Source organism: Stenella coeruleoalba (genome assembly GCF_951394435.1).
Source record: "Stenella coeruleoalba genome assembly, chromosome: 10".
Taxonomy (NCBI): Eukaryota; Metazoa; Chordata; class Mammalia; order Artiodactyla; family Delphinidae; genus Stenella; species Stenella coeruleoalba.
In genome coordinates, this window is record NC_137156.1 from 59314771 (window position 1) to 59336486 (window position 21716).

Here is a 21716-nt window from a genome sequence, read left to right on the forward strand (position 1 = left end):
TTTTAAGCATTTTTAAGTGTACAGTTCAGTGGCACTAAGTATATTTAAAATGCTATGCAGAGTCCACCCTCGGGGCCCCGCGCTTGTCTGAGCCGTGTGGATGACAGGCTCTTGGTGCTCCAGCCAGGAGTCAAGGCTGTGCCTCTGAGGTGGGAGAGCGAATTTCAGGACATTGGTCCACCAGAGACCTCCCAGCTCCACGTAATATCAAATGGCGAAAATCTCCCACAGATCTCCATCTGAATGCCAAGACCCAGCTCCACTCAACGACCAGCAAGCTACAGTGCTGGACACCCCATGCCAAACAACTAGCAAGACAGGAACACAACCCCACCCATTAACAGAGAGGCTGCCTAAAATCTTAATAAGGTCACAGACACCCCAAAACACACCAGCAGACGCGGTCCTGCCCACCAGAAAGACAAGATCCAGCCTCATCCACCAGAACACAGGCACTAGTCCCCTCCACCAGGAAGCCTACACAACCCAATGAACCAACTGTAGCCACTGGGGGAGACACCAAAAACAATGGGAACTACGAACCTGCTGCCTGCGAAAAGGAGACCCCAAACACAGTAAGATAAGCAAAATGAGAGGACAGAAAAACACACAGCAGATGAAGGAGCAAGGTAAAAACCCACCAGACCTAACAAATGAAGAGGAAATAGGCAGTCTACCTGAAAAAGAATTCAGAATAATGATAATAAAGATGATCCAAAATCTTGGAAATAGAATGGAGAAAATAAACGAAACGTTTAACAAGGACCTAGAAGAACTAGACAGCAAACAAACAATCATGAACAACACAATAAGTGAAATTAAAAATTCTCTAGAAGGGATGAATAGCAGAATAACTGAGGCAGAAGAACAGATAAGTGACCTAGAAGATAAAATAGTGCAAATAACTACTGCAGAGCAGAATAAAGGAAAAAGAATGAAAAGAATTGAGGACAGTCTCAGAGACCTCTGGGACAATATTAAACGCACCAACATTCGAATTATAGGGGTCCCAGAAGAAGAGAAAAAGAAAGGGACTGAGAAAATATTTGAAGACATTATAGTTGAAAACTTCCCTAATATGGGTAAGGAAATAGTTAATCAAGTCCAGGAAGCACAGAGACTCCCGTACAGGATAAATCCAAGGAGAAACACACCAAGACACATTTAATCAAACTATCAAAAATTAAATACAAAGAAAACATATTAAAAGCAGCAAGGGAGGGCTTCCCTGGTGGCGCAGTGGCTGAGAGTCCGCCTGCCAATGCAGGGGACACGGGTTTGTGCCCCAGTCCGGGAAGATCCCACATGCCGCAGAGCGGCGGGGCCCGTGAGCCATGGCCACTGAGCCTGGGCGTCCGGAGCCTGTGCTCCACAAGGGGAAAGGCCACAACAGTGAGAGGCCCACGTACCACACACACACAAAAAAGCAGCAAGGGAAAAACAACAAATAACATACAAGGGAATCCCCATAAGGTTAACAGCTGATCTTTCAGCAGAAACTCTGCAAGCCATAAGGGAGAGGCAGTACATATTTAAAGTGATGAAGGAGAAAAACCTACAACCAAGATTACCCAGCAAGGATCTCATTCAGATTTGATGGAGAAATTAAACCTTTACAGACAAGCAAAAGCTAAGAGAATTCAGCACAACCAAACCAGCTTTACAACAAATGCTAAAGGAACTTCTCTAGGCAGGAAACACAAAGAAGGGAAAGGCAATAACAAACCCAAAACAATTAAGAAAATGGTAATAGGAACATACATATCGATAATTACCTTGAATGTAAATGGATTAAATTCTCCAACCAAAAGACATAGACTGGCTGAATGGATACAAAAACAAAACCCGTATATATGCTGTCTACAAGAGACCCAGTTCAGACCTAGGGACACATACAGACTGAAAGTGAGGGGATGGAAAAGATATTCCATGCAAATGGAAATCAAAAGGAAGCTGGAGTAGCAATTGTCATATCAGACAAAATAGACTTTAAAATAAAGACTAATACAAGAGACAAAGAAGGACACTACATAATGATCAAGGGATCAATCCAAGAAGAAGATATAACAATTGTAAATATTTATGCACCCAACATAGGAGCACATCAATATATAAGGCAAATACTAACAGCCATAAAAGGGGAAATCGACAGTAACAATCATAGTAGGGGACTTTAACACCCCACTTTCACCAATGGACAGATCATCCAAAATGAAAATAAATAAGGAAACACAAGCTTTAAATGACACATTAAACAAGAGGGACTTAATTGATATTTATAGGACATTCCATCCAAAACAACAGAATACACTTTCTTATCAAGTGCTCATAGAACATTCTCCAGGATAGATCATATCTCGGGTCACAAGTCAAACCTTGGTAAATTTAAGAAAATTGAAATCGTATCAAGTATCTTTTCTGACCACAATGCTATGAGACTAGATATCAGTTACAGAAAAAAATCTGTAAAAAATACAAACACATGGAGGCTAAACAATACACTACTTAATAACCAAGAGATCACTGAAGAAATCAAAGAGGAAATCAAAAAATACCTAGAAACAAATGACAATGGAGACAGGATGACCCAAAACCTATGGGATGTAGCAAAAGCAGTTCTAAGAGGGAAGTTTATAGCAATACAATCCTACCTTAAGAACTGGAAACATCTCGAATAAACAACCTAACCTTGCACCTAAAGCAATTAGAGAAAGAAGAACAAAAAAACCCCAAAGTTAGCAGAAGGAAAGAAATCATAAAGATCAGATCAGAAATAAATGAAAAAGAAATGAAGGAAACGATAGCAAAGATCAGTAAAACTAAAAGCTGGTTCTTTGAAAAGATAAACAAAGCAGGAACCACCTTACAGCAAAAAAACACATTACAAAGGGATGAACAACCCAGCAGGAACAAACTCACACCAAGGGCCCACATCACAAAGGGGATGAGGAACCCATCAGGAACCACCTCACACCAAAAGCCCACATCAGAAAGGGGATGAGGAACCCAGCAGGAACCACCTCGCATCAACGGCCCCACATCACAAATGGGACGAGGAACCAAGCAGGAACCACCTTACAGCAAAAAACCACATTACAAAGGGGATGAGGAACCCCGCAGGAATCACCTCACACCAAAATCCCATATTACAAAGGGGATGAGGAACCCAGCAGTGACCACCTCACACCAAAGGGTCCACATCACAAAGGGGATGCGGAACCCAGCAGGAACCACATCACACCAAAAGCTCACATCACAAAGGGGATGAACAACCCAGCAGGAACAAACTCACACCAAAGGGCCCATATCACAAAGGAAATGAGGAACCCAGCAGGAACCACCTCACACCAAGGGTCCCACAACACAAAGGGGATGAGGAACCAAGCAGGAACCACCTCAAACCAAAATCCCATATCACAAAGGTCATGAGGAAACCAGGACGAACCACCTCACACAAAAGGGCCCACATCACAAGGGGATGACGAACCCAGCAGGAACCACCTCAAACCAGAAGCCCACATCAAAAAAGGGATGAGGGGCTTCCCCGGTGGCACAGTGGTTGAGAGTCCGCCTGCCGATGCAGGGGACGTGGGTTCGTGCCCAGTTCCAGGAAGATCCCACATGCTGCGGAGCGGCTGGCCCGTGAGCCGTGGCCACTGAGTCTGCGGGTCCGGAGCCTGAGCTCCGCAAACGGAGAGGCCACAACAGTGGGAGGCCTGCGTACCACAAAAAAAAAAAAAAATGGATGAGGAACCCAGCAGGAACAACCTCACAACGAAGGGCCAACATAACAAAGGGGGTGAAGAACCCAGCAGGAACCACCTCACACCAAAGGGCCCACATCACAAAGGGGATGAGGAACCCAGCAAGAACCACCTCACGGCAAAAGCCCACATCACTAAGGGGATGAGGAACCCAGCAAGAACAACCTCACAACGAAGGGCCAACATAACAAAGGGGGTGAAGAACCCAGCAGGAACCACCTCAAACCAAAGGGCCCACATCACAAAGGGGATGCGGAACCCAGCAGGAACCACTTCAAACCAAAGGGCCAACAGAAAGAGGATGAGGAACCAAACAAGAACAACCTCACACCAAAGGGCCCACATCACAAATGGGATGATTAACCAAGCAGGAACCAGCTCACACATAAGGCCCCACATAGAGGAGTTGAGGAAAATGGCAGAAGCGTAGGGCGCGGAGATCACCTTCCTCCCCACAGATACATCCGAAATACATCTACTTGTGGAACTGCTCCTACAGAACACCCACTGAACGCTGGCAGAAGACCTCAGACCTCCCAATAGGCAAGAAATTCCCCACGTACCTGGGTAGGGCAAAAGTAAAAAGGATAAACAGAGACAAAAGAATAGGGCCAGGACCTGCACCAGTGGGAGGGAGCTGTGAAGGAGGAAAGCTTTCCACACACTAGGAAGCCCCTTCGTGGGCGGAGACTGCGGGTGGCAGAGGAGAGCACAGCAACAGGGATGCGGAGGGCAAAGCGGGGAGATTCCCGCACAGAGAATCGGTGCCGACCGGCACTCACTGGCCCGAGAGGCTTGTCTGCTCACCCACCGGGGCGGCGGAGGCTGGGAGCTGAGGCTCGGGCTTCGGTCAGATCCCAGGGAGAGGACTGGCGGCGTGAACACAGCCTGAAGGGGTTAGTGCACCATGGCTACCCTGGAGGGCGTCCGGGGAAACGTCTGGAGCTGGCAAAGAGACAAGAGACGTTTTCTTACCTCTTTGTTTCCTGGTGCGCGAGGAGAGGGGATTAAGAGCGCTGCTTAAAGAAGCTCCAGAGACGGGCGCGAGCTGCGACTAAGAGCGCGGACCCCAGAGACGGGCATGAGACGCTAAGGCTGCTGCTGCTGCCGCCAACAAGAAGCCTGTGTGCGAGCCTAGGTCACTGTCCACATCGCCCCTCCTGGGAGCCTGTGCAGCCCGCCACTGCCAGGGTCCCGTGATCCAGGGACAACTTCCCCGGGAGAACGCATGGCGCGCCTCAGGCTGGTGCAACGTCACGCAGGCCTCTGCCGCCGAAGGCTCGCCCCGCACTCCGTGCCCATCCCTCACCCGGCCTGAATGAGCCAGAGTCCCCGAAGCAGCTGCTCCGTTAACCCCATCCTGTCTGAGCGAAGAACAGACGCCCTCAGGCGACCTACACGCAGAGGCGGAACCAAACCCAAAGCTGAACCCCGGGAGCTGTGCGAACAAAGAAGAGAAACGGAAATTTCTCCCAACAGCCTCAGATGCAGCGGATTAAATCTCCACAATCAACTTGATATACCCTGCATCTGTGGAGTACCTGAATAGACAATGAATCATTCCAAATTGAGGAGGTGGACTTTGAGAGCAAGATATATTATTTTTTCCCCTTTTCCTCTTTTTGTGAGTGTGTATGTGTATGCTTCTGTGAGAGATTTTGTCTGTATAGCTTTTCTTCCACCATGTGTCCTAGGGTTCTGTCCGTCCGTTTTTAAATTATTTTTGTTTTTTAAATCTTGTTCTTAATAACTATTTTTTATTTTAATAACTTTATTTTATTTTATCTTACTTTATTTTATTTTATCTTTTATCGTTCTTTCTTTCTACTTTTTCTCCCTTTTATTCTGAGCCATGTTGATGAAAGGCTCTTGGTGCTCCAGCCAGGAGTCAGTGCTGTGCCTCTGAGGTGGGAGAGCCAACTTCAGGACACTGGTCCACAAGAGACCTCCCAGCTCTACGTAATATCAAACGGCAAAAATCTCCCAGAGGTCTCCATCTCAACACCAAGACCCAGCTTCACTCAACGACCAGTAAGCTACAGTGCTGGACACCCTATGCCAAACAACTAGCAACACAGGAACACAACCCCACCCATTAGCACAGAGGCTGCCTAAAATCGTAAAAAGGCCACAGAAACCCCAAAACACACCACCAGATGTGGACCTGCCCACCAGAAACACAAGATCCAGCCTCATCCACCAAAACACAGACACTACTCCCCTCCACCAGGAAGCCTACACAACCCACTGAACCAACTGTAGCCACAGGGGACAGACACCAAAAACAACGGGAACTATGAACCTGCAGCCTGCAAAAAGGAGACGCCAAACACAGTAAGATAAGCAAAATGAGAAGACAGAAAAACACACTGCAGATGAAGGAGCAAGGTAAAAACCCACCAGACCTAACAAATGAAGAGGAAATAGGCAGTCTACCTGAAAAAGAATTCAGAATAATGATAGTAAAGATGATCCAAAATCTTGGAAATAGAATAGAAAAAATGCAAGAAACATTTAACAAGGACCTACAAGAACTAAAGAGGAAACAAGCAATGATGAAAAACACAATAAATGAAATTTAAAATACTCTAGAAGGGATTAATAGCAGAATAACTGAGGCAGAAGAACGGATAAGTGGCCTGGAAGATAAAATAGTGGAAATAACTACTGCAGAGCAGAATAAAGAAAAAAGAATGAAAAGAACTGAGGAGAGTCTCAGAGACCTCTGGGACAATATTAAACTCACCAACATTTGAATTAAATTGTTCCCAGAAGAAGAAGAGTAAAAGAAAGGGACTGAGAAAATATTTGAAGAGATTATAGTTGAAAACTTCCCTTATATGGGAAAGGAAATAGTTAATCAAGTCCAGGAAGCACAGAGACTCCCATACAGAATTAATCCAAGAAGAAACATGCCAAGACACATATTAATCAAACTATCAAAAATTAAATACAAAGAAAACATATTAAAAGCAGCAAGGGAAAAATAACACACAAGGGAATCCCCATAAGGTGATCTTTCAGCAGAAACTGCAAGCCAGAAGGGAGTGGCAGCACATATTTAAAGTGATGAAGGAGAAAAACCTACAACCAAGATTACCCAGCAAGGATCTCATTCAGATTTGTTGGAGAATTAAAAATCTTTACAGACAAGCAAAAGCTGCGAGAGTTCAGCACCACCAAACCAGCTTTACAACAAATGCTAAAGGAACTTCTCTAGGCAAGAAACACAAGAGAAGGAAAAGACCTACAATAACAAGCCCAAAACAATTAAGAAAATGGGAATGGGAAGATACATATTGATAATTACCTTAAATGTAAATGGATTAAATGCTCCCACTAAAAGATACAGACTGGCTGAATGGATACAAAAACAAGACCCATACATGTGCTGTCTACAAGAGACACACTTCAGACCTAGGGACACATACAGACTGAAAGTGAGGGGATGGAAAAAGATATTCCATGCAAGTGGAAATCAAAAGAAAGCTGGAGTAACAATTCTCATATCAGACAAAATAGACTTTAAAATAAAGATTATTACAAGAGACAAAGAAGGACACTATATAATGATCAAGGGATCAATCCAAGAAGATATAACAACTGTAAATATTTATGCACCCAACATAGGAGCACCTCAATACATAAGGCAAATACTAACAGCCATAAAAGGAGAAATTGGCAGTAACACATTCATAGTAGGGGACTTTAACACCCCACTTTCACCAATGGACACATCATCCAAAATGAAATTAAATAAGGAAACACAAGCTTTAAATGATACATTAAACAAGATGGACTTAATTGATATTCATAGGAAATGCCATCCAAAAACAACAGAATACAAATTTTTCTCAAGTATTCATGGAACATTCTCCAGGATAGATCCTATCTTGGATCACAAATCAAGCCTTTGTAAATTTAAGAAAATTGAAATTGTATCAAGTATCTTTTCTGACCACAAGGCTATGAGACTAGATGTCAATTACAGGAAAAGATCAGTAAAAAAATACAAACACATGGAGGCTAAACAATACACTACTTAATAACAAAGTGATCACTGAAGAAATCAAAGAGGAAATCAAAAAATACCTAGGAACAAATGACAATGAAAACACGACAACCTAAAACCTATGTGATGCAGCAAAAGCAGTTCTAAGAAGGAAGTTTATAGCAATACAATCCTACCTTAAGAAACAATAAACATCTCAAATAAACAACCTAACCTTACACCTAAAGCAATTAGAGAAAGAAGAACAAAAAACCCCCAAAGTTAGCAGAAGGAAAGAAATCATAAAGATCAGATCAGAAATAAATGAAAAAGAAATGAAGGAAACGATAGCAAAGATCAGTAAAACTAAAAGCTGGTTCTTTGAAAAGATAAACCATTAGACAGACTCATCAAGAAAAAAAGGGAGAAGACTCAAATCAATAGAATTAGAAATGAAAAAGGGGAAGTAACAACTGACACTGCAGAAATACAAAAGTTCATCGACATTACTACAAGCAGCTCTATGCCAATAAAATGGACAACCTGGAAGAAATGGACAAATTCTTAGAAATGTACAACCTGCCAAGACTGAATCAGGAAGAAATAGAAAATATGAACAGACCAATCACAAGCACTGAAATTGGAACTGTGATTAAAAATCTTCCAACAAACCAAAGCCCAGGACCAGATGGCTTCACAGGCGAATTCTATCAACATTTAGAGAAGAGATAACACCTATCCTTCTCAAACTCTTCCAAAATACAGCAGAGGGAGGAACACTTCCAAATTCATTCTACGAGGCCACCATCACCCTAATACCAAAACCAGACAAAGATGTCACAAAAAAAGAAAACTATAGACCAATATCACTGATGAACATAGATGCAAAAATCCTCAACAAAATACTAGCAAACGGAATCCAACAGCACATTAAAAGGATCATACACCATGATCAAGTGGGGTTTATCCCAGGAATGCAAGGATTCTTCAATATACGCAAGTCAATCAATGTGATACACCATATTAACAAATTGAAGGAGAAAGACCATATGATCATCTCAATAGATGCGGAGAATGCTTTTGACAAAATTCAGCACCCATTTATGATAAAAACCCTCCAGTAAGTAGGCATAGAGGGAACTTACCTCAACATAATAAAGGCCATATATGACAAACCCACAGCCAACATCGTCCTCAATGGTGAAAAACTGAAACCATTTCCACTAAGATCAGAAACAAGACAAGGTTGCCCACTCTCACCACTCTTATTCAACATCGTTTTGGAAGTTTTAGCCACAGAAATCAGAGAAGAAAAAGAAATAAAAGGAATCCAAATCGGAAAAGAAGAAGTAAAGCTGTCACTGTTTGCAGATGACATGATACTATACATAAAGAATCCTAAAGATGCTACCAGAAAACGACTAGAGCTAATCAATGAATTTGGTAAAGTAGCAGGATACAAAATTAATGCACAGAAGTCTCTTGCATTCCTATACACTAATGATGAAAAATCTGAAAGTGAAATTAAGAAAACACTCCCATTTACCATTGCAACAAAAAGAATAAAATACCTAGGAATAAACCTACCTAAGGAGACAAAAGACCTGTATGCAGAGAATTATAAGACACTAATGAAAGAAATTAAAGATGAGACAAATAGATGGAGAGATATACCATGTTCTTGGATTGGAAGAATAAACATTGTGAAAATGACTATACTAACCAAAGCAATCTACAGATTCAATGCAATCCCTATCAAACTACCACTGGGATTTTTCACAGAACTAGAACAAAAAATTTCACAATTTGTGTGCAAACACAAAAACCCTGAATAGCCAAAGCAATCTTGAGAAAGAAAAACGGAGCTGGGGTAATCAGGCTCCTGGACTTCAGACTATACTACAAAGCTACAGTAATCAAGACAATATGGTACTGGCACAAAAACGGAAACATAGATCAATGGAACAGGATAGAAAGCCCAGAGATAAATGCACGCCCATATCGTCACCTTATCTTTGATAAAGGAGGCAAGAATATACAATGGAGAAAAGAGAGACTCTTCAATAAGTAGTGCTGGGAAAACTGGACAGCTACATGTAAAAGAATGAAATTAGAACACTCCATAACACCATACACAAAAATAAACTCAAAATGGATTAAAGACCTAAATGTAAGGCCAGACACTATAAAACTCTCAGAGGAAAACATAGGCAGAACTCTCTATGACATAAATCACAGCAAGATCCTTTTTGACCCACCTCCTAGAGAAATGGAAATAAAAACAAAAATAAACAAATGGGACCTAATGAAACTTAAAAGCTTTTGCACAGCAATGGAAACCATAAACAAGATGAAAAGACAACCGTCAGAATGGGAGATAATATTTGCAAATGAAGCAACTGACAAAGGATTAATCTCCAAAATTTACCAGCAGCTCATGCAGCTCAATATCAAAAAAACAAACAACCCAATCCAAAAATGGGCAGAAAACTTAGCCATTTCTCCGAAGAAGATATACAGATTCCACAAACACATGAAAGGTTGGTCAACATCATTAATCATTAGAGAAATGCAAATCAAACTACAGTGCGATATCATCTCACACCGGTCAGAATGGCCATCATCAAAAAATCTTCAAACAATAAATGCTGGAGAGGGTGTGGAGAAAAGGGAACCCTCATACACTGTTGGCAGGAATGTAAATTGATACAGTCACTATGGAGAACAGTATGGAGGTTCCTTAAAAATCTAAAAATAGGGCTTCCGTGTTGGCGCAGTGGTTGAGAGTCAGCCTGACGACGCAGGGGACACGGGCTCGTGCCCCGGTCCAGGAAGATCCCACATGCCATGGAGCGGCTGGGCCCGTGAGCCATGGCTGCTGAGCCTGCGCGTCTGGAGCCTGTGCTCCACAACGGGAGAGGCCACAACAGTGAGAGGCCCACGTACCGCAAAAAAAAACCCCAAAAAACAACAAAAAAACCCAAAAATGCTATGCAACCATTACCATCATCTGCCTCTAGAACCTTTTCATCATTCCAAACAGAAACTTCATAGTCTTTAATAATAACTACCCATTTCCCTCTTCTCCTGCTCCCTGGCAATCTCTATTCTAGGAACCTAATATAAGTGGAATCATACAATAGTTGTCCTTTTGTGTCTGGCTTATTTCACTTGGCATAATGTTTTCAAGGTTCATCCATGTTGTAGCATGTATCGGTACTTCATTCCTTTTTATGGCTGAATAATATTCCATTTAATGGATAATACCACATTTTGTTTATCCATTCATCTACAGATGGACATTTGGATTGTTTCCACCTTTTGGCTATTGTAAATAGTGCTACTATGGACATTGGTGTACAAGTATCTGTTTGCTTCCATATTTTGGGAATATACTCAGAAGTGAATTTCTGGATCGTACTCTATGTTTAAATTTTTGAGGAACTGCCAAACTTTTCTACAGCAGCTGCACCATTTTACACTCTCACCAGCAATGCATAAGGGTTCCAATTTTTCTACATCTTGGACAACACTTTTTATTTTCCATTTTTTTAATAACAGCCATCCTAATGGGTATGGAGTGTTATCCCACTGTGGCTTTGATTTGCATTTCCTTAATGGCTAGTAATGTTGAGCCTCTTTACTTGTGCTTATTAGCTATATGTATATCTTCTTTGGAGGAATCTCTTCAAGTCCTTTGCCCATTTTTGAATTGGGTTGTTTTTTGTTGCTGTTTCTGAATTTACACAACTGATTTTTGACAAACGTTCAAAAGCAATTCAGTTGAGGAAGGATACCTTTCAATAACTACTGCTGAAGCAATTGGACAGCCATAGGTCAAAAAAAAAAAGAATCTCAATCTAAACCTCACATCTTACATAAAAATTATGCCAAAATAAATCATGAACATAAAACTCTAATGCTTTTAGAATATCACAGGGGGAAATCTTTGGGATCGAGGGTTAGGCAAGGAGTTCTTATACTTGACACCGAAAGAAAGGAATTGGTAAATTGGACCTAGTCAAAATTTAAAATTTTTGTTCGGTGAAAACCCATGTGAAGAGAAAAGGCAAGCTACAGAATGGGAGAAAATATTTGCAAACTACAATCCAACAAACGATTAATATCTAGAATGTATAAAGAATTCTCAAAAGTCAACAGTTAGAAATTGGGCAAAAGACATAAACAGACACTGCACCAAAGAGGATATACAGATTGCAAATAAGCACCTGAAAAAAATGTTCAATATCATTATCCATCACGCACATTATAACCACAATTAGAAGTCACTACACACCTATTAGAATGGCTAAAATAAAAAATAGTGACATCAAACACTGGCAAAGATATGGAGAAAGTAGATAACTCATACACTGCTGGTAGAAATGTAAAATCGTACAGCCACGCTACAAAATAGGTTGACGGTTTCTTACAAAGCTAAGCATGTTATTATCATACAACTGGACTCTTGGGCATCTATCCCAGAAAAATGAAAAGTTAAGTTCCCACAAAAACCTGTACATGAATGTTTATATCAGCTTTATCTGTAATAACCCCAAACTAGAAACAGCCCTGATGTCCTTTGACCGGCAAATGGTTAAACAATTTGTGGTACATCCATACCATAGAAAACTACTCAGCAATAAAAAGGAACAAACTGACACATACAACAACTTGGATGAAGCTCTGGAAAATTATTCTGAGTAAAAAAGTCAGTCCCCAAAGGTTATATATTATATGATTCCATTTATATAACATTTCTGACATGACAAAATTTTAGAAATGGAGAACAGATTGGTGGTCACAGGGATTAGGGCCTTTGGGGGTGGGGAGGGAGGGAAGTGGGTGTGGCTACAAAAGCCCAAGAAGAAGAATCCTTGTGGCGATTTAAGTGTTCAATATCTGAGGATGGTGGTGAATATGCAAGCCTAAGCATGGTAAAACTGTATAGAACTAAACACACACACAAATGAATACAAGTAAAATTACCAACGTCAATATTCTGGTTGTGATATTGCATTAGAGTTCTGCAAAATGTGAACTGGTGCCCCACCTTCATGCACGTCTGTGGGTGGATGCCTTATGAGGAAAAAAAGAAAGAAAAACAACCGTGAGATATCTGAAGACTTTCTAATTATAAAGACCTGGATATAGCAGTGACTTAAATTGGTAAGTGTCTTTTTAAAAAACCCAAACATACAAGTGTTTTCCACTTTGAAAATAAACCATGTTCACTATATTTTAAATCCTCTAAAATGCAAAAATAAAAACACAGCACTGCAATTCCAGCATACGAATACAACCATTTTTAACTTTAACATTTCTATGCATTCCTCCGCAGTCTTGTTTCTGTTTCTAGAGGTTTTTAATTTTGTTTTTTGTTTGTTTTGGTCGCGCCATGCAGGGCATGCGGGATCTTAGTTCCCCGACTGGGGATCGAACTCGTGCCCTGCAGTGGAAGCGCGGAGCCTTAACCATTGGACCGCCAGGGAATTCCCTCCGTTCTTAGTTTTTAAAAACACAACTTCATTTACTTAGCAATTACTATTTCGTGTCCTGCCTTTTTCACTCACCGTCACAAAATAACCTTTCCCCCCACACTTCCACATTTTCCAAAGACATTCTGAATGGCTACGTTAAATTTCTTGGTAGGATCATTCACCTTAATTTCTCCCAGCAGGACTGCGGGATGCATATCTCTGCGCAGAACGTTTGGCCCACAAAACTTTTAAAATATGTTCCAGAAGCGGACCACTGGGCCAACTTTCAAGTCTCATACACAAGACGCCCTCATCCGTCAGCCCACCTCGCCTATTTACTTACCGCCTCAACCCGGACCATCTGCGCCTCTGTCCCTTTCCGAACTCCCGGCGACCTCTTGGTTGCCGTAGACTCGTGAGGACGTCACGCAGCGGCGTGGCTGGTTTCCCTGGTGACGGTTGCCGGGGCAGCGCAAGAAGGCGTCTGATAGAGGTGCCCGAGCTGCTGCAGCCCAAGAAAGCAGCAGCGGAGTGACCACTGTAAGTGCGGGGGGGAAAGGTACAGAAGGGCCCGGGCTGGAGCTGGGGGAGCCGGCAGCCACCGGGGCCCTGGCCGGAGCCAGGGCTGCATACCTGTGTAAAGATTTATTAAGCTGTACACTCAGGACTTACGCACTTTACTATGTGTAAATTATAATTCAACCTCAAATTATACCTTAGTTAAAAACAATAATGATGTCTGAGCCCCATTCCTAGGAATTAAGATTTTAAATGGTCCAGGGATGTGCCCCAGCATTGCTATATTTTAGGAACTCCTGGAAGATTCTAATGGTCAGCCAGAGTTGAGAGCCACTGTTTTTAGGGACAGGAAGGAGCCAACTGTTGAATCTGAGTGATGGGGGGGAGTATTCTGATGCCATTCGAGGTCTGGTGGCACATTCAGGCATGGGAGGGTGTGTACAGAGCTGACGCTTAGCTCGGCTCAGCTTTGGCTTTCAGGGGACCTGAAGTGAGGGTGGGTCTTCCAAGCTTCCTCATGGACACATGCAAAGATAAGGAGCCAACTCCAGGCTTGGGGGTTGTAGACAGGGCTGACTAAGTGCTGAGCACTCTTGGGAAAGGAGCAGTTTGTGGAGTTTGCTTAGGCTCAGGCTTCTTTTCCTACTCCAAGGGCAAGATGGCAGAGGATGAAGGCTCACAGGACACCTTGAGGCTCCAGTTCAGGGCCATGCAGGAGATGCAGCACAGAAGGTTACAGAAGCAGATGGAGAAACGGAAGGAAAAAGAGCTTAGCTTCCAAAGCAGAGCTGATGACCAAAAAGAGCACGTGGAGATCTCTGATGGCCTCAGCGTCCTCCAAGCCAGGGAGCAGAACTCAAAAACCAGCTTTGAGCAGAGGTAAATGCAAGTTTGGACTCTCCCAGGAGCACTACAGGGAGGTAGGGAAGGTGGGGGAGAATGATTGCAGACAGTTCGACAGGCAGGTTGACCAGATGTGTGTTTATCAGCTGAGACCCAGAAGTTTTGACACAGAGATTGTTATTGAAGACTCCTGCATCGGATAAAGGGACATAATTTGACATGAAGTGTATTCAAAAACCACTTAAAGTCAAATGGAAATTTTGAAACTCATCAAGGTGTAGTTTATTCACTTGAATTTTCTTACGTAGTCTCTCTTTCATGAAAAATGTGTTTTGGTTTTTGAGGAGCTGGTTGGCTGGTTCTGATGATTCACAGCTGATCGCTACTCCAAACCTCATCGGTGACTGTTCTGTGTCAATTTCCCTTCCCTGACACATAAAGACACATAAACATACCCGTCCTAAAGAAGCAGTTTATGGATTCCTTGCTTTTATATGGTTGGTGAAACAGTTGAAAGGAGTCCAGAATCTTCTCATTTTGCTTTAAATTTGCCAATGTCACACAGATGCATTGATTTATATTGGTTGTTAGAAGCAGGAGTCTGGATTGAAACAAAATTGTTTTCTAGTCATTTTGCACACACACAAAAAAAAATCACAGCAGTTGTTGAGCTATCTCTTTGCTTCTGGTTTCACCCAGAATCTGTCTTCTCCATCTGCAAATTCTACTTTTCATGGTTTCTCGATTTTCACAATGTTCTACTGAAAAATGCTAATTAGGAAAAGATAAAAATTTCTCAATAACTGAAAAAATTCATACGGCTCCTAAATATTAGCTCTAAGTTAACCCCAGACCTATTCCCAAATGATCTTTCCCCAAGTCAGAGAAACTGGAATTTGTGGAGACTTGAGCTGTTGGTAGAATAACACCAACAATAATAATAGCTGTTAGTTAATAATTACTGTTATCTATAATTTCCATAACTTATTTACTTCCTGAGCAACTGCCTCTATGGAGCTGGCTCCGTGCCTAATGGTAGAAGTGATCACAGACCCACCAGTCACATGTTCCTCATGCTTTAAAGTTCTAAAAAAATGACTTGCAAGACAATTGTAATATACAAAACTAGCCACCTATTCTGATCTCCTATTGGGTTTACCTGAGAGACCCAGAGACCTGGTCTCAACTTAAGGCTTAGACAATTCCTCTTTTGTCTTCTAATATACATGTGCAATTAAGGCTATAAATTTCCTTCTACGTATCACTTTAGCTGCTGTTCCCAAGTTTTCATACATATTGCTTCTACAGTCAATCTGTTCTAAATGCTTCATAATACACATTATGATTTCTACTTAACCCATAAATAATTTAGGAGTGTGTGTATGTGTGTGGTTTTTTTTTTTTTCAGTTCCAAGCATATGATGGGTTTGGAGTTCTGTGTTTTATTTTATTTTTGTTCTCTGTTTAGGATTGATTTCTAATTTTAGTCAATTCCCATTAAGAAAATGGTCTGTATAATGTCCATTATTTGGAATTTGCTAAGGTTGCCTTTGAAGTCTAAATTATAATACATCTTTATGCATGTTCCATGGATGCTGGAAAGGAGCATGAATTCTCTGGGTGGGGTTTTATATAGCTCTGTTGAATCCGTAGTAAACCATGTTACTGAAAACTTCTTTCTCGGGCTTCCCTGGTGGCGCAGTGGTTGGGAGTCCGCCTGCCGATGCAGGGGACACGGGTTCGTGCCCCGGTCCGGGAAGATCCCACATGCCGCGGAGCGGCTGGGCCCGTGAGCCATGGCCGCTGAGCCTGCGCATCCGGAGCCTGTGCTCTGCACGGGAGAGGCCACAACAGTGACAGGCCCGCGTACCGCAAAAAATAAATAAAAAATAAAATAAAATAAAATAAAAATTGGCACATTAAAAAAAAACTTTTCTCCTTTCACTTGTGCGTGTGTCCTTAATCGTTCAGTTTTGAGAACAGCGTGTTAAAAATCTGCTCACTGAGATTCCCTTAATTTCTCATTCCTATTTTGTACAGACCAGTTCTTATCTCCACCCAGTGCCCAACCAGTACAATAAACCTGGGCTGTGGAGGCCTGACCCCTGCCCATCGGTTCCTGTGATTCTGCCTTTGCCTTGCAGGATGCTTGAAGACGAGATCGAACGGCTTCGGGATCAACTCAGGGAAACGGTGGATGAGAACGGGCGGTTGTATAAGTTGCTGAAGGAGAGGGACTTTGAAATCAAACACCTCAAAAAGAAAATAGAAGAGGACAGATTTGCCTTCACAGGTAGCTCCACCGCTGTTGCGACAGTTTCTGCTCTGAAGTCCAGGTGGGCTGGCCCAGCTGCCATGGAGGCAGCGTGGGTGACCCCGCTGGGACTCATGACAAGAGTTCTCCGTGATGCTCGCTCCATGTTCCGTGGGCCAACGGCACCCATTGTATCTGGATGCTCTGGCTCAAACACTGTATCATGGACGCAAAAAAGCCCCAGTGGAAGTAGGCGTTTACTCTACACCACTTGCTGTTGCTGCTCCAGAAGGGTGGACAAGACAGGGGAGTTCGCTGTTCGGGGAGGATTTTCTGGGATCCAGCAGCATGTACAGTGGACCTTGGCCCTTCAGATCGGAGTTGGACCTTGGTTCTGTTGCTGGAGACCTTGACCCTGTGGGTCTGTTAGGGACCTTGGCTTTGTGGGCCTGGAGATGACCTTAGCCCTGTGGGTGTGAGCTAGACATTGACCACTGACCCTGTGGTTATGAGCTAGACCTTGTTCTTACAGATCTGGTGGGGACCTTGGCCCTGACTGTCCTCTGCTCCATGTATGCCCGTTGAGCAATTCCCAGGCGGCTGACTGAGAAAGCACAAAGTCAGTGTCAGCAATCACAGAGGGCATGATGCCTCGCCTGGCCTCTGCCAGAGCGTCTCTCTCTGCCTTGGCTAGGAAATGACTTTAAGAGTAGGTGCACCCAGAGGACTAGTGCTGAATTGAAAAGCAAGGGGAATCTGGTATCTTAAAGGCTGTTGTGCTTCCCTCCATTCTTTGGCCTCTTCTGTCTAAAACAAAACCACACTGAACAGATGATAACACCTAACCTGGCTCGGGGTTCAGATGCGAAGGGGCAGCTTTTGCAAGGGTGTCGAGAAGTTGATGGGCTCCGGGGAGAGCGGGAGATGCCTCCTCACCCCAGGAGACCTGGGAGACAGGGCCTGCTCCCTCTTCTCCAGCCTGCCCCACATCCTGTCTTCTGCCGCTTCTGCTGGTGTGCTCATGGCCTCATCCGATTGCCGGCCCCGAGCCTCCCTCAAGACCTCTTAAATCCAGTCCTCACTCAGAAGTCCGCATTTCTTATTTCCAACTTCACGTTTTGAAGAGAAAAGTCTGACAGTCTCAGTTCACGTTTTTAAACCAGGCCACAGTGACAGGCTGCTGACAGCTGAAGAACTGGTTTTCCTTTGGGTGGACTTTTAGTGTTTGCTTTAGTTTAGTTTTTCTATTTCTTTGTACAATTTTTTTAGTGATTGCGCTAGTGCTTACAACACACGTAACTTTTCACGGTCTACTTAGAATTAATATCTTACCACTTCAAGTGGAATGAAGAAACTTGACCACCATATAAGTCCCTGTACCCTCCCCCCTTATATTACAGCTTTTATATGTATTATGTCTGTATATGTTGAACATCCCGTCGGACTATGCTATCATATTTGCTTTCAACCATTATACGTTTTAAAAAACTGAAGGTTGCAAAATAGTCTATTATATTTACCCAGATATTTTAGCATTTCTGTGCTTGCCCATTCGCTGATGCCCCAATTATCGTGGGGTTGCAGCTTCAAGAGTGAGGCTTGTCTGGAGACAGAGTTGGGAGAGAGCCCTGGCTTGCTCTCAGCCCCACTTCCTGCCCTTCGGACTAGAGAGGGCTTCTCGTAGACTTCTTTCTGATGTCTAGTTCCAGGATTTGTAATGCGTTGGGGTCCTGGGAGGAAAACATAACCAGAGAACTCACCACTGGACCATTTGTATTTCTAGGTTTGGTTTCCTTCCCCAGGTTCTTCCTCCTTTTCTCCTGATGTGTTCTAATCCTCTTCAACAGACACGAGGTGGCCGAGGGCAGCTACTCATTGTTGCCCAAATCGCTGCTGAAGGCTGTTCGATGTGTGGCCTGTGTTTTTAATTGACCTTACCATTTCCCTTCATTTTAGGGACGGCTGGTGTGGTTGGGGATGTGACTGCCACCAAGATCGTTGAGCTGTCCAAAAAGAACCGGGTGCTGATGGCAGAGTCCGAGGGTGCGAAGACCAGAGCGAGGCAGCTGAGCAACCGCATCCGGGAGCTGGAGCAAGAGGTGAGGGGCCTCAGGCGCCCCTGCCCCGGGCTCCCTGTACCCCGCGCCACTCCTCCAGAGAGGGAGCACACTTAGATGCTGTAGGTCCTTCCCAAGGACTGGTGGGTCAGTGTTTGCAATGAGTCCCTCAGTCTCTGTCATATCCTGAGAGGGGAGAGTGTCGGGAAGCAAGGAGGACGCAGGCGGTGGAGAGATAGCCCGACATAGCAAGGAGGACGCAAGCCTGGAGCCTGACCACCTGGGTGTGAATCTCAGCTCCACTACTGACTTGTGTTGTGACTTGGAGCCAGGTATAAGCTCTCCGTGCCTCAGTTTCCTCCACCTGTCACGTGGCAGTCATAACGGCACTCACCCCAAGGTTTTCTGAGGATTAAATGACTTAACACTGTAAAATGCTTAGAACAGTGCCTAGGAGGTAGTTAGCTCCAGAAAGGCATTGTTGAATAAATTAACAGGGATCCTTGCTAATCTGAAGCTAGAGCCAGGAGCGTTCCACCAGTTCGTCTCACTTTTGTCCACCTTCCTCTTTCTGCTGCCCCTACCTTCCCACAGCTGATGACAAACCCCTCCAGTCAAGAGAGGGCACAAGACCCAGCGGTTCATGGGCCCTCAGGAGCTAGAGTGAACCTACGCAGCTTCTCCTTATGTGGCTGGAGGAGCAGAGGCTGGCAGAGGTTAAGAGGTTTTCTCAAGTCACACAGCACGTGGTGGAGCCGGATTTCAAATCCAGTTCTGTTGCTCTCCAAAGTCCTCCACAGTCACTACACTTGGCATTGAATTAGACCTTCTTTATTCTATAACGTATTTTTTGAGAACCATCGCAGGCTCTGGGCCAGGCCCTGGGGCGACTGTGGGGAGCAAAATAGTCCTGGTCCTTGCCCTCCTGGAGACAGACCAGCATCGAGGGCCCCTTAGAGGGGGGAGTATGCACAGTGGGTCCCTGGAGGATGAGAAGGGGCCAGACTCGGAGGGGTGGGGGAGAGGCCTTCATGCAGAGGACCCAGCAGGTACAAAGGCCCTGAATAGGAATAAAGGCCTGAAAGGGGACCAATGTGGCCGAGCTTGGAGCAGGATGAGGTCAGAGAGGTGGGAGGGCGGGTCGTGCCCAGCCTTGTCGGACAGGGATGGTCTTTGTGTGAAGGACAACTGGGAAACCCTTAAAGGGTTGGTTGGCTGTCTGTATACGGCAGTGGTCTTGGCCACCAGGCCGCGAGCCTGAGTGGCAGGTTTCTCAGTGTCTCTGACCTTGTCTCCTCAACTGTAATGTGAAGTCCGTAGTTCCTTTTCTCTCCGCCTCCCAAGGCTGTTGTTAGATGCAGACCACGGTTGCAGAATCATTATTTACTAAGCTGTTCGTGAATCCTAGGCTGCGACTGGGGAGTGGGGCAGACAATCAGTTAAACCCTCTCCCATCGCAGAGTGCCTTGTGAAGGAGAGTTCTTCCATTCATGGGCCTTAAAATGAGCTGAAGGGACGGACTGCTGCGATCCGTGAGCACACATCCGACGGCAGCACCAGAGCCCTTCACTCAGGCGCCGCAACTGCTGAGCAGAATTAAATATTAAGTGCCAGGTTTGTTGTTTCAGCTGCAGATGGCCCTGGCCAGGCTGCCAGCCAAGGGGGCCACCGACGCAGGAGCCAAGCTGCCAAAGGCCCAGATGGGAGACAGAGCCTTGGTATGAATTCTCTTCTGTGCTGGGGGGTGTGTGAGGCAGTCATGGGCTTGGGCCTCCCCTCTTCCATGGGGGCGTAGGTGCCTCTGTCCGGCATCCACCCCATTGCTGAGCCAGTGCCACCATTGCAGCATCCTCAGAATAGCCATCAGGGGACAGTGACCAAGTCTACTGTCTGAGGCCAAGAATGCCCCAGTGAAGGCTGGTGAGGGGTTAACTCTGATTTAGTCCCCAGAGAGGGAGGTCAGGAGGGGCCTGAGGACCCAGAATCCTAGAATTTCACGACCAGGAGGGAAGGAAGACCTGATCCAATTAGCCTCCTGCTCTCAGCCCAGCTGTAAAGGATGTCCGTTACAGCATCCTTACTGGAGAGACATCCAGCCTCTCTACCTTAACCCGGGGACGGGGAGTTCACTCCTCAACGGAACCCTGGTTTTTGCTGGGGCAATCCATATTGTAAGAAGTCTTCCCTTTGTGGAACTCCAAATCTACAGCGTAAAAGTGACTGTTGGGAATGGGGCTGTTCCCAAGATTCCAGTTTTTCTGAGCCAATGAGCCTCCATGAAACTCAGGGCGTGGGAATTGCAGCTCCGTGAAAGGTGGCACCAGTGGGCCACCGGGGAGGAGCACAGAGCCCAAGCCAGACAATAAATAGCTCAGAGTCTCAAGAACATCCCAGGAGGCCTCCCCTTGGTCTTCTTTTCTTTTTTTTTTTTTTGGCCACACCTCACGGCTTATGGGATTTTAGTTCCCCGACCAGGGATTGAACCTGGGGCCTCGGCAGTGAGAGCACCAAGTCCTAACCACTGGACCACCAAGGAATTCCCCCCATGGTTTTCTTAAGAAGCCAAATGAGTGGGTGGAATGGAATCCAAGCCTCAGGACTCCTAGTTCAGTGCCCCTTTTCCACCCAATCTTCGCTGTTGTCTATGACTCAAGATCAAGCCGTCTTGAGGAGAATACTGCCCTCGAGGGATGGGCCCCTCAGGTTCTAGGTCAGGGGTGAACATGTCTCCTGAAGGCTAGTCTTGTGTAGATCTGTCTCATTGCTGGGGAGGCAATGGAGGGGCTCCGCCCTCAGCAGACGCTAGAC

The 21716-nt window shown here is 44.5% G+C and overlaps 1 protein-coding gene and 1 long non-coding RNA gene across 2 annotated transcripts in view; one reads left to right on the forward strand and one right to left on the reverse strand.

The window, feature by feature from the left end:
* LOC307192687 overlaps window positions 1–21716 on the reverse strand; it is a 35928-nt gene that overhangs the window by 13202 nt on the left and 1010 nt on the right. The window contains exons 2-3 of the long non-coding RNA XR_013830157.1: window positions 13579–13773; window positions 12745–12834 (exon numbers count right to left, since the gene is read on the reverse strand). This is a non-coding gene — a long non-coding RNA (uncharacterized lncRNA). The remainder of the gene's footprint in view (window positions 1–12744; window positions 12835–13578; window positions 13774–21716) is intronic.
* The window catches only part of CCDC13 (coiled-coil domain containing 13), a 29191-nt gene continuing 21644 nt past the window's right edge, over window positions 14170–21716 (forward strand). Inside the window, exons 1-4 of the mRNA XM_079933923.1 lie at window positions 14170–14633; window positions 16742–16890; window positions 18808–18950; window positions 20537–20626. Coding sequence (XP_079790049.1) covers window positions 14413–14633; window positions 16742–16890; window positions 18808–18950; window positions 20537–20626 — 603 coding nt within the window. The 5' untranslated portion in view covers window positions 14170–14412. The remainder of the gene's footprint in view (window positions 14634–16741; window positions 16891–18807; window positions 18951–20536; window positions 20627–21716) is intronic.